Source organism: Clupea harengus, chromosome 13 (assembly GCF_900700415.2).
Source record: "Clupea harengus chromosome 13, Ch_v2.0.2, whole genome shotgun sequence".
NCBI classification, from domain to species: Eukaryota; Metazoa; Chordata; class Actinopteri; order Clupeiformes; family Clupeidae; genus Clupea; species Clupea harengus.
Window position 1 is genome coordinate 25,774,461 of NC_045164.1, and position 11,366 is coordinate 25,785,826.

General features: G+C 48.5%; 1 protein-coding gene across 3 annotated transcripts in view; it reads right to left on the reverse strand.

Moving 5' to 3' along the window:
- ninl (ninein-like) overlaps positions 1 to 11,366 on the reverse strand; it is a 30,169-nt gene that overhangs the window by 7,577 nt on the left and 11,226 nt on the right. Inside the window, exons 1-11 of one of the 3 annotated variants that reach the window (XM_031579510.2) lie at positions 9,811 to 10,875; positions 9,131 to 9,301; positions 8,173 to 8,309; positions 7,561 to 7,701; positions 6,703 to 6,877; positions 5,987 to 6,097; positions 5,555 to 5,647; positions 4,246 to 4,393; positions 3,940 to 4,008; positions 3,700 to 3,821; positions 2,908 to 3,266 (exon numbers count right to left, since the gene is read on the reverse strand). In XM_031579510.2, coding sequence (XP_031435370.1) covers positions 2,908 to 3,266; positions 3,700 to 3,821; positions 3,940 to 4,008; positions 4,246 to 4,393; positions 5,555 to 5,647; positions 5,987 to 6,097; positions 6,703 to 6,877; positions 7,561 to 7,701; positions 8,173 to 8,309; positions 9,131 to 9,301; positions 9,811 to 9,909 — 1,625 coding nt within the window. In that variant the 5' untranslated portion in view covers positions 9,910 to 10,875. Of the gene's footprint in view, positions 1 to 2,907; positions 3,267 to 3,699; positions 3,822 to 3,939; positions 4,009 to 4,245; positions 4,394 to 5,554; positions 5,648 to 5,986; positions 6,098 to 6,702; positions 6,878 to 7,560; positions 7,702 to 8,172; positions 8,310 to 9,130; positions 9,302 to 9,810; positions 10,876 to 11,366 lie in introns of those variants that run through there. The other 2 variants (XM_031579509.2, XM_031579508.2) reach the window with 2 other exon arrangements.

An 11,366-nucleotide genomic window follows, 5' to 3' on the forward strand; every position in this document is an offset into this window, starting at 1 on the left:
GCGCGGAGCTCCTGCACCAGGCGGTCCCTCTTCCCAACTCCTGGGTCAGGCGCTGGAGCTCCTCCCTGAACCCGTCGGCCTCGGCCTCCATCTCCACGATCTGTGCAGACAGCTGGTTGGTCAGTCGCTGGTAGGCAGCGTTTTCCTGAGTGAGGCAATCCCTCTCCTCTTTGTCTAGCTCCAGCGTAGAGCGGATGTCCTTCGCCTTGCTCTGCTCGACCGAAAGGCCTCCTGCAAGCTCAGTTTGCTCTTCCTCATTAGCTCAAAGTCTTGCGTCATGCTTTGGAAGCGCGTCTGCAGGTGCTCCAGGTCCGTGCTCTGCCGTCTCCGCTCCTCGGTGAGCGTGGTTCTCTCCATCTGAAGGGCTCCTAGCTCAGCGACCTGTCTTGTGAGTACTGCCTCTTTGCTCCTCACTGCCTCCTGGGTCTCCTCCAGGTCTGCCCTCAGCGCACTCATCTCTTCGTCTCTCTCCATGAACTGAGCTTGCTGCAGGGCGAAGGCACTCGACAGATGGTTACAGTTCCCCTGGATCAGTTCCTTTTCGTCCCGCAGCGCGGCCTCTTCTGCCTGGGTGCCCTCTAGTTCCTGCTTCATCTGGGAGAGCTTACAGAGCAGCTCCCTCACTCTGTCCCTCTCCATCTCAAGCTCCTTCTCCTTACAGAGCAGCTCCCTCACTCTGTCCCTCTCCTTCTCAAGCTCCTTCTCCTTACAGAGCAGCTCCTCCACTCTGTCCCTCTCCGTCTCAAGCTCCTTCTCCTTACAGAGCAGCTCCTTCACTCTGTCCCTCTCCGTCTCAAGCTCCTTCTCAAGCTCCTTCTCCTTACAGAGCAGCTCCCTCACTCTCTCCCTCTCCGTCTCAAGCTCCTTCTCCTTACAGAGCAGCTCCTTCACTCTCTCCCTCTCCGTCTCAAGCTCCTTCTCCTTACAGAGCAGCTCCTCCACTCTGTCCCTCTCAAGCTCCTTCTCCTTACAGAGCAGCTCCTTCACTCTGTCCCTCTCCGTCTCAAGCTCCTTCTCCTTACAGAGCAGCTCCTCCACTCTGTCCCTCTCCGTCTCAAGCTCCTTCTCCTTACAGAGCAGCTCCTCCACTCTGTCCCTCTCCGTCTCAAGCTCCGTCTCAAGCTCCTTCTCCTTACAGAGCAGCTCCTTCACTCTGTCCCTCTCTGTCTCAAGCTCCGTCTCAAGCTCCTCCACTCTGTCCCTCTCCGTCTCAAGCTCCTTCTCAAGCTCCTTCTCCTTACAGAGCAGCTCCTCCACTCTGTCCCTCTCCGTCTCAAGCTCCTTCTCCTTACAGAGCAGCTCCTCCACTCTGTCCCTCTCCGTCTCAAGCTCCTTCTCCTTACAGAGCAGCTCCTCCACTCTGTCCCTCTCCGTCTCAAGCTCCTTCTCCTTACAGAGCAGCTCCTCCACTCTGTCCTTCTCCGTCTCAAGCTCCTTCTCCTTACAGAGCAGCTCCCTCACTCTCTCCCTCTCCGTCTCAAGCTCCTTCTCCGTTCTGAACAGGTCAGACGTCAGGCGCTGGATGGCCGAGTCCTGTGACTTCAGGTGGACCGTGTTCTCCTCCAGCTGCTCGCACATCTCCTCCAGCTTGGTCTCCAGCCGCTTCTGCAGCTCACAAGCCTCCACCTCGACCCGCGCCTCCAGCTCCCCCTGCGTCTCAAGGCTGCGGATCTCCTCCTGCAAGAGCAGCACCTCCTCTTGGTGAGCCTCCTCCAACATCCTCTTCTCCAGGGCTGCCTTGTGACAGACCTGAGCCTGCTCCTCCTGCAAGAGCAGCACCTCCTCTTGGTGAGCCTCCTCCAACATCCTCTTCTCCAGGGCCGCCTTGTGACAGATCTGAGCCTGCTCCTCGCCGACGCGCTCCTCGTGACGCATGCGCTCCTTGCACGCCTCCTGCTTCAGCTCCTGCAGGCGGGCCTCCCAGCGGCCCTGCTCACAGAGGTGCTGCTCACTCCGCTCCTGCAGGTGGCGCCGCTCGCAGTGCAGCTGGTGCAGGAGGCTGCGCTGGGCCTCGCCATACTGCAGCTTACACTGAGAGAGCTGCTTGTCTGCCGCCTCCCTGATTCAGCACACATTCACAGCTTTTACACTCACTTATGTATGTACATTTACAATGAACGTGCATATCATTCCATGGACGCGTCTACACACACACACACAAACACACAACCAAACACACAGTCACAACACAGCAAGTTCTCTCCCCCTCCACAACACAACACACACACACACACACACACACACACACACACACACACACCCAAACACACAGTCACAACACAGCAAGTTCTCACACTCCCACACACACATACATACATACATACATGCACAAACACTCACAGGTCTATGGAGGCAGAACTTCAAAAACATTGAAGGACACAGTTCCCCTTATTGCTGCTGAATAGAGATTCTGTATTGTGGTTGGTTATGTAAATGAGTCAAGGCTTTTAGGTGGCAAGACATGCAGAATTTGGGGTCGGCACCTAATGTTGACTCATTCATTTATACAGGGGGAGGATGATGCGTGTTAGCCACCGGTTCAAGACAGGAAACCCAATTTCATGGCGTGCATGGCCTTAATCAACGGACAATGGCTGTTTTAGGTAGGATAGGGATCCTATATTATCAGTGGTCATCGCGTGCATGGCCTTAATCAACGGACAATGGCTGTTTTAGGTAGGATAGGGATCCTATATTATCTGTGGTCAGTTGAAATATACTGTAGAGTATCTATATATCTATACTGAAGAGTATACAATCTGGTCAAAACCCTTTGAATTTAGGGAACCCCCCTCCCAAAATCAAAACCATTTTTTAAACGCGTACCCAGACCCAATGTATGACCTGCAAAGCTAAAACAGTTAAGACCTCCTTAAAACGAATAAAGCAACCTGCCACATCACTCACCTGACCAGTAGCACCTCCTGGTCCATCTTCAGCTTCAGCTCGGCCTCCAGCTGGTCCTTCTCGGAGGTGAGCCGCTGCACGATGTTGCCCATCTCGCGGGCGTAGTTCTGCTCCAGCTCGGCCCGCTCCCGCTGGTGCCGGCGGTCCAGGTCGGACCCCCACGCCATCCCCTCGGCTCTGGCCTGCAGCTGGGCGTCCGTCTTCTCCGCGGCCTGCTTCAGCTTCTCGGCACGCTCCTCGGCCTGGGCCTTCTGCTCCTCCAGCTCGCTGATCTCCACCTTGAAGCTCTGGGAGATGTCCTTGCGCTCCACCTCCATGTTGCACCGCATCAGCTCCATACTGCGCTCGTAGAAGTTCACCTGCGCAGGGCGGACAAGACAGGCTTATATACCGTGTGTGTGTGTGTGTGTGTGTGTGTGTGTGTGTGTGTGTGTGTGTGTGTGTGTGTGTGTGTGTGTCTGTGTGTCTGTGTGTCTGTCTGTCTGTCTGTGTGTGTGTGTATATATATATATAGACACACACACACACACACACACACACACACACACCGTCTGTGGGCTCCACAAGTGTGGCAGTGCTGTTGGCATTTTTAGATGTTTTCAATCAGAATAAGGCCGATGGGAAACTTAGAAAACCATGTGCTTTGGTCTCTCCCAGTGAAGCTCAGTGAAGCTATGAGATGCAGACCCGTGTATCTATTTACGCCTGTCTGTCTCCTGTGTACATCTCCACCCATATTTCCAACGATATTCTATTCATATTTTCACATGGTTGCGTCTGTGCCCTCTGTACCTTGGTCTCCAGCTGGATCTTGAGGTCCTGTACCTCCTGTTCGAACTTCTCCTTCAGCTGTTCCATGGCCAACTCGGTCTCTATGCTAACAGGTGCAGATAGACTTTCCAGAGAACCCAGAGCTGAAACACACACACACACACACACACACACACACACACACAGTAAATCCCTTTAAGATGCTACTTAAGGTTATTTTGTGGTGACTTTTTTTTATTTAACTCTGTTTCTATATCTTACCATTTTTATTTTCCACTTGAAGTTTTTTCTTGACTTGAGGAGAACTGCCTTTCTTCATGTCAGGGTCATCTAGAGGCAGAGAGGTTGAAGACACACAGACACAACAGGAAGGAAAGAGTATGGAAGTGAGACACCCAACATACAGAGCGAAGCCTTGTGTGTGTGGACGGGTGTGGCATTAAGCAAGTGACTTAACAACGAGTGGGCAGGGCTTTAGTAGTACACCCAAACAGGACAAGCTTTTTACCCACATTCTCTGAATCTAAATGATGGGAGGTGAAATCCTAACCCCGTCCCTGCGCGTACCTGAATCAGACTCGGTGGTGAGAGCTCGGCGGCAGGACCAGGTGGGAGAGGACAGGCTCTCTCTCGAGCGTCTGGGTCTCCTGACCAGGCTCTGGCTCTTCAGCATCTCCAGCTCCGAGCTCAACTCGTCATTCCGGTCTCGCAACTCCTGCGCCGCACACATTCCAACCATTTGAGAGTGTTGGTGCTCTTCTCTCTCCCCTTCTCTCTCTCTCTCACACACACACATGCACACTCTGTCAGACACAAAGAAAGACAGACAACCACACACACACACACACACACACACAAACAAACACAAACACACACACTCTACAAGTATTCTGGCAAACCCTCAGAACAAGCCACCTCTGCCAACAAGACCCACCTAGAGGCAGGTGAGCGCGCACACACACACACAGACACACCACACACACACACACACACACACACACACAAGCCACATGCATAACACACTCCTCTAGAGGCCTGAGGAAAAACAGTGACCATCCTTTTAAAAGCTGGCATGCAATACAATGACTATCAGAGACCAATCAGAGAGCATTCAAGGCCTTGTGCACCGGCTCACCTTCATTTCACACACACACACACACACACACACACAGGCTCACCTTGACTTTCTAAGTCACCACAGAAAGAATGCATTTAAACACAAATGACCCAATTAGCAGGGACATTTAAGGAACAAGTCAGTTTCAACTTCCAGATGTCAGTTTCAACTTCCAGATGTCAGTTTCAGCAAAACGATGGCAGATACTACATTTAAGCCAGAACAAGCTAAAAACATTTTTTTTATAGACGACGCCTTTAGTGCTCAAAAAAAGTCAGCAGAAACCCTCATCTAATTTGACGCGAGGCTGAACAGACAGCCTGGACACTTCATTTCCATGATAAACTACATGATGAAGACCAAAGGGAAGTGACAGTGAGGCAAACATCTGTCCAAGTCATCACTTCAATGACACACTGACACCTGGGGGGGGGGGTTCCAAGAGTGTGGTTTAGTGACAAACCTGGGTAGGTTAACTCAAAGCAAGTGGTAAACCTCCTTATAGAAGAGCCCAAGGGATTTGATTTGGAGGTTTATCACTTACTCTGAGTTAACTTACCCAAGTTTGTCACTAAACCACACTCTTGTAAAAAAAACACAGGCATATACACAAACAGCTACAGGTGACCTGAGGGGACCTAAATGTCACTCCCATTATGAGGAAGATACACAACAGATTGTTTATATCTCCAGCTGCAGTCTTGTAAGTAAGTCTGTAAGTCTTCGTTTACAGGCGTGGAACTTGTGTGACACACTCACCCTGCACTGGACTTCATATTCCTTAATGACCTCGGAGAAGCGCTCCTCCTGATGAACTCCACTCTGGCCCTGATCCTGATCCAGGCTTTCAAACTGGGAAAGGAATGACACACATGTGCTCAGAAAACCAATTCATCTGATCGCCCTTATTTTCTGTGGACTGTCGAAGTGGCTGAAATTCCTTCCTTATAACACACAAATAGGTTCACATAGGGGTGGGACAAGAGAGCTTTAATGTATGTCAAGATGATAAAAAAATAAAAAATAGATGGAGATAAGAAAATAATGGATTCCATATGCGTGTATATAGAAGCCTATTCTTATAAAAGGCTCTCTAAGTGTCTATGAACTGCTTAAGGTTTGAGTTTAAAGCATTTTGAGCAAGATTCGGCAGCAGCCACAGCAGCAGTCCCTCCTGCCCCCTGCCCTCACCTTGTCCTGCAGCAGCTGCTCCAGGTCCCTCTGCAGCCTGGTGACGGTGCTCTCGGTCTCGCTGAGCTTCCCCTTCAGCGCGCCCGCCTCCTCCTCCAGACGAGTGTTCTCCTGTGACAGCAGAGCAGCGGTTATTTAACACCGCGCAAACACACACGGGGAAACACACACCAGTCCACTACTAGGCAACAACGGCTCTCATAGTGAGTGGGATTAGGTTGAGGCTCGTGAGTTTGGGAAGCAGGCAGCATTGCGGTTTGGATATGGCAGCGACAGGCAGGGCTCAGCATTTTTTGCTGTACAGGGATACACGACTGCCAAAAAAAACAAATCAATGAATAATCAATAAATAAATATTTGGATCAAATGTAGTCTACCTAAACCTTCTTTCTGTTTCTCAGCAAGTTATGCTTAGAGGTGAATGCGGATGGATTTTCACAAGTCAGAAACTGTTATTTTTGTGGACAGATTTCACATTCGTGTTCCCACATCATGGTGTTCCCTGAATGAGAGCACAGCCCATGACTGGCACCACTCCAAGTATGTCTGTATCTAAGTATGTCTGTATCTAAGTATGTCTGTATCTAAGCCGCATGTTTGAACTAGCACACGCCGAGCCGGACAGGGCACAACCAACAGCTTGAGCCATGAAGGCCCCATACCTGGGTGACGTTGCACACCTCCTCGCGGAGGCTTGAGCCATGAAGGCCTCTCACCTGGGTGACGTTGCACACCTCCTCCTGGAGGCTGACATCCTTGGCCTGCAGGGCCTCCATCTCCTCCTGGAGTTTGGTGCGCTCCCACTCCAGCTCCTGCATCAGCACCTCGCTCTCTTGCTCCGTCTCGCTACGCAGCGCCGTCAGCTTTTCCCGGAAGTCCTGCTCCAGACCCCTAGCCAATCAGAAAGCGGGACGGTCACACAGCTGGAGACTTAAACGACGCTCCAGCTTTTTGTTAACGTGACTCGATTTGAGGGCATTTTCAGGAAAGAATTCCACAGTCCATCTGAGACTTCACCTCAGAGCAAGCTGACGGCAGCAGTGAGGGAGGGACAAGAGTAAACAGACTTATATGTGAAGAAATAGAGGTCCTTCAAGTCTTTATCTAACTCATCTAGTATACAGGTGTACTTAATGGGAAACTTCTGGATGTTTTTAACCTGGGCCCTATTTTTCCACCTTTTTACCAAAAGCGGTCCAGTATTGAGTTGGAATGCTATAACTGACAACAGCAAAATGGCTATACAATTGAATCGCATGGGGCAAGCATCTGCGTCAAACTAAACCACTTGTTTTCACTACTGACAGGCTCATAATGATATTGTTGGGGAGTGTCATCAGGCTCATAATTATATTATTGGGGGGTGTCATCAGGCTCATAATGATATTTTTGGGGGGGTGTAATCAGGCTCATAGTGATATTTTTGGGGGGTGTCATCAGGCTCATAATGATGGGGGGTGTCATCAGGTTCATAATGATATTATTGGGGGGTGTCATCAGGTTCATAATGATATTATTGGGGGGTGTCATCAGGCTCATAATGATATTATTGGGGGGTGTAATCGGCCTCCTACTTGATTTTGGTTTCGTTGAGTGACTCCATGGTGGCATGGTGGTCGTCCACCTCACTGACCAGCTGCAGGTTCCTCCGGTCGGCCCATTCCAGGTCGGCCTTGGCTTTGTCCCGTTCCCGACATGCCTGATCCGCCACCATCCTAACCCAATCAAACAAAGGAGAACCACCTCACTGTGTCATTAAATACACAATACATTCTCACACTACAACAGGAGAAGGCATTGGTAGCCACCAGATTTAAAACTCCAGGCCCCGGGCTAGCATGGATGGTGCAAGCACATTAATAATGCCATGGATTTACTCTGCCGGCACAAAGACAACAAAACACAGCATGGGACAACACGTTGTAATTGTTCCAAAACTCAGAATTAAGATCATTGCACAATGACACCAGCGTGTGGCAGCAGCACATATCAGACGGCGCCGCAAAAATAAGGGTCACCTCTAGATGGAGACAAAACGGAACAAACTCGTTCTCCTGCTATACATTTGGAATGTTTGGATTTGGATTATGGAGAGAAATGGGTCAAGCTTTTTTTTTTTTTTTTTCTTTTTTTTTTTTGGACTACAGATGAATGTCATGTTATGTTACGAAAAGTAGGGCACCCACTGAAGGAAGTGGATCTCGTTCTTGTAGGAGATGAGGGCGGCCTGGTGGATGCCATTGCCGCTGACCAGCAGCTCGTTGTCCAGCGCCAGGGTGAGCTCGGCCAAGCTCAGTCGCTCGTCCAGCGAGAAGTCCAGAGTCTGGAAGACCAAACGAGACACAGGCACATTCCAGAAACTTCCTTCAACCTCAAGTGTAAGCAGCTCAGTGCATTCTAACACTTACTGAACAGAGCTACACGCAAAGACCCTTATCCCAGTGTTACGGTCTAAATCGTCTGCTACTCGACGAAATGCAAAGGTTTAAAGCCATCACCTGCCCTTGAACATACTAGCATACACAAACACAGACTAAGCATGCTTTAGTGCCATGTATCATTTTTAAGTGCGAGTAGGTTTTTAGACTCCAGTTAGGACAAACTCATTAGATGAGTGTAAGGTTAATGTCGTCCATTAATTAACCACCATAAAACTGTTTCAACCACCATCCATTACAATTAAAAGGGCGCATGGTGTTAAAGCAAGGAGGAGGAATCATGCATGAGTGTGTTATGGAGTACACAAACAGCTAATTAGTCATGAACTCAAATATTGGACCCTTGAGAGTTTAAGTACATCAAATCTATTTAAGTGGCGGGGTGAGGGCGTGTAATTACGTTTTTCAAGGGCACATCTGAAAATAACTCAAATCACTCACTGTGACCTCCATATCCCTGTCAAAAGGAAATCCAGATAGCCAGTGAAGAATGACACCAATGAACATTTAGCTCATCCTTTTTGCAACTATAGACATAGGGTCACCTTCACAACCCCTATCAGATAGCCAAGTGTAGAAAATTGCTCAGAACAAAGGTTCTTTGAGAACTTTCAACACATATACCAGCACGTCAGAGCACACATGTAAAGGCATTAGCCTCATATACACACATACACCAGCACATCAGGGCATTAGCCTCACTGACCTGTAGGATGTCCCTGCTGTTGCGGATGCCCTCCTCGGTCCAAAGGGTGATGATCCCCTCCGGACTGGTGCAGCCCGTCCCATCATCCAGCCGGGTCAGGAGCTTCTGGCCCACGGTGGCCGAGAGCAGGGAGGGGGAGGTGGACCGCGCCGCCCGCTCGTCGAACGCCTGCTGGAACACAGAGCGGGCCATGAGCATCTGCGTCGGCAGGGGCGACCCGAATCACGGATCACGCTCTGCCAAGTGCACACTCACAGGTCAGCAGCTCGCCCCCCCCTTCTTCTCGCCCAGATCTCCACCTCACGCTGCGCCTTGCTAGCCCCCATTGGTTGAAAGAGCACAACCCGCATAAATAAAGTGATTTCACGCACCACTAATAAGTTGTCTTTTTTTTTTTTTCGCTGGTGTAACCCATAATCTGGCTTAGCCTAGTTTCAGCCCCCATGCGCTAATGTCACGGAGCCAGTGCAGCGTTCAACATCTATATAGACTGTGGAGACAGCATTGTGTGTCGAGGCGAAACTCTTAACATCTGCTCGCCTACACCAGACAGCAGAAGCTATTGTTTTAGAACTTCACATTGAGTTAAATACCCAGATATGCAGATTAGGATGTTAAGGGTGTAAAGCTTGCTGTAGATAAACACTGGTAGTGAAAACAATGACGGCTGTAATATTCACCCTGGGTGAGCCGATACTGTCGGGCTTCAGGGAGGAAATGTTGTCTTTAATTTTGCGCCTCAACAGCCCACAGCTAGATATGAGGCCTGAGTAATACATCACGAAGAGCTCAGTTTGCTTGCTAAGGTGAGTGCTAAAAAGGACTGAGAGAGAGAAAGAGCTCTGCTTGCTAAGGTGAGTGATAAAAAGGACTGAGAGAGAGAAAGAGCTCTGCTTGCTAAGGTGAGTGATAAAAAGGACTGAGAGAGAGAAAGAGCTCTGCTTGCTAAGGTGAGTGCTAAAAAGTACTGAGAGAGAGAAAGAGCTCTGCCACCATATCGATCAATTAACTCAATTAGGCTCCAGGCTGGGGCTACCTAACTGATGAGGACTTTTCAAATTTGGTCCTACTCAGCAGGCAGGTGATCACTTAGCTGTCCTGGCTGTGTGCCTGAAGAAATATGTGCTACCATGCAGAGATGATGGGTTTTATCTTGCTCATGCTCATCTGTGGCATTGCAGTGATTTATCCATTCAAGATTTGATTTTTAGTACACTTTAAACATTTGTTACATTTGATCCTTTTGTTTGCAGCCAAGCCCAAATACAACTCTCTTGATAATTACAACAACATCACCGCCATAGAAACAGGAGTAAGCTCTATGCACATAATCTCTTTGTTAACACTGATCTCAGATCCATTCTGCTCCATTCAAACCAAACATTACTGGGATCCTGGTGCTGGTGTGCTGCAATCATAGGTATGGGGTCAAAGGTCAACTTAGCATGACCTCAAAAATAATCATCTATGTTGCAAGACAACAATACGATTAAATGTTAATGCAATGTGAGTAAAAATATCCCTGTATGAATGTTTGTTTCTATTCATTCTATACAGGAGAATCCATCCCATTTGAGTCTTACGTGCTGCTGATAGGCTAGCTGCAGATAAAGTACGCTGGTCACAAGGTTAACGTGGGTTTATAGTTTGAAGAACGACATGTCACTGCGACAAACTACAGCTTTTTTTGTTACAACGACAGACTGTTTATAGTTTTCGAATTTTCCCAGCGAGAAGTCGCTGAACATACTTGTCTCTCGACATGTGGCTCTGAGTCAAAATATGCTCAACTTTAACCCTGTCACCGGTTACGACAGCTTGCATAGTCATAGCAACTGTAGGCATCATAATGCATCAGGTACTTCATGATCAGTGAGATACAGTTAGTATATAGACTTAAAAGAAAAACTAAAAATGTGCAAATTTGTATGTATGTTGGAAAAGATATAACATTTACATTGAAAGACAAAATCCATACAGTCATGTAAAATTCCTTTGATTTAATTTAAAAAATCGTTATTTTCATCTTGCCCATGTCATTTGACCGTTCATACTTCATTAAAAGCATTCATACTTCATTAAAAGCATGCAGCAAACGGCACCTTTTGTCCAAATCTATTTAGTCTCAAATCTATTTCGCTATGACATGTCCTTCTACTGACAGTAAACCCACCTTTACAGAAATGAGATAACAACACCCATTAGAAGACCTCTGAGCAGTTCACAAGGAATGTGT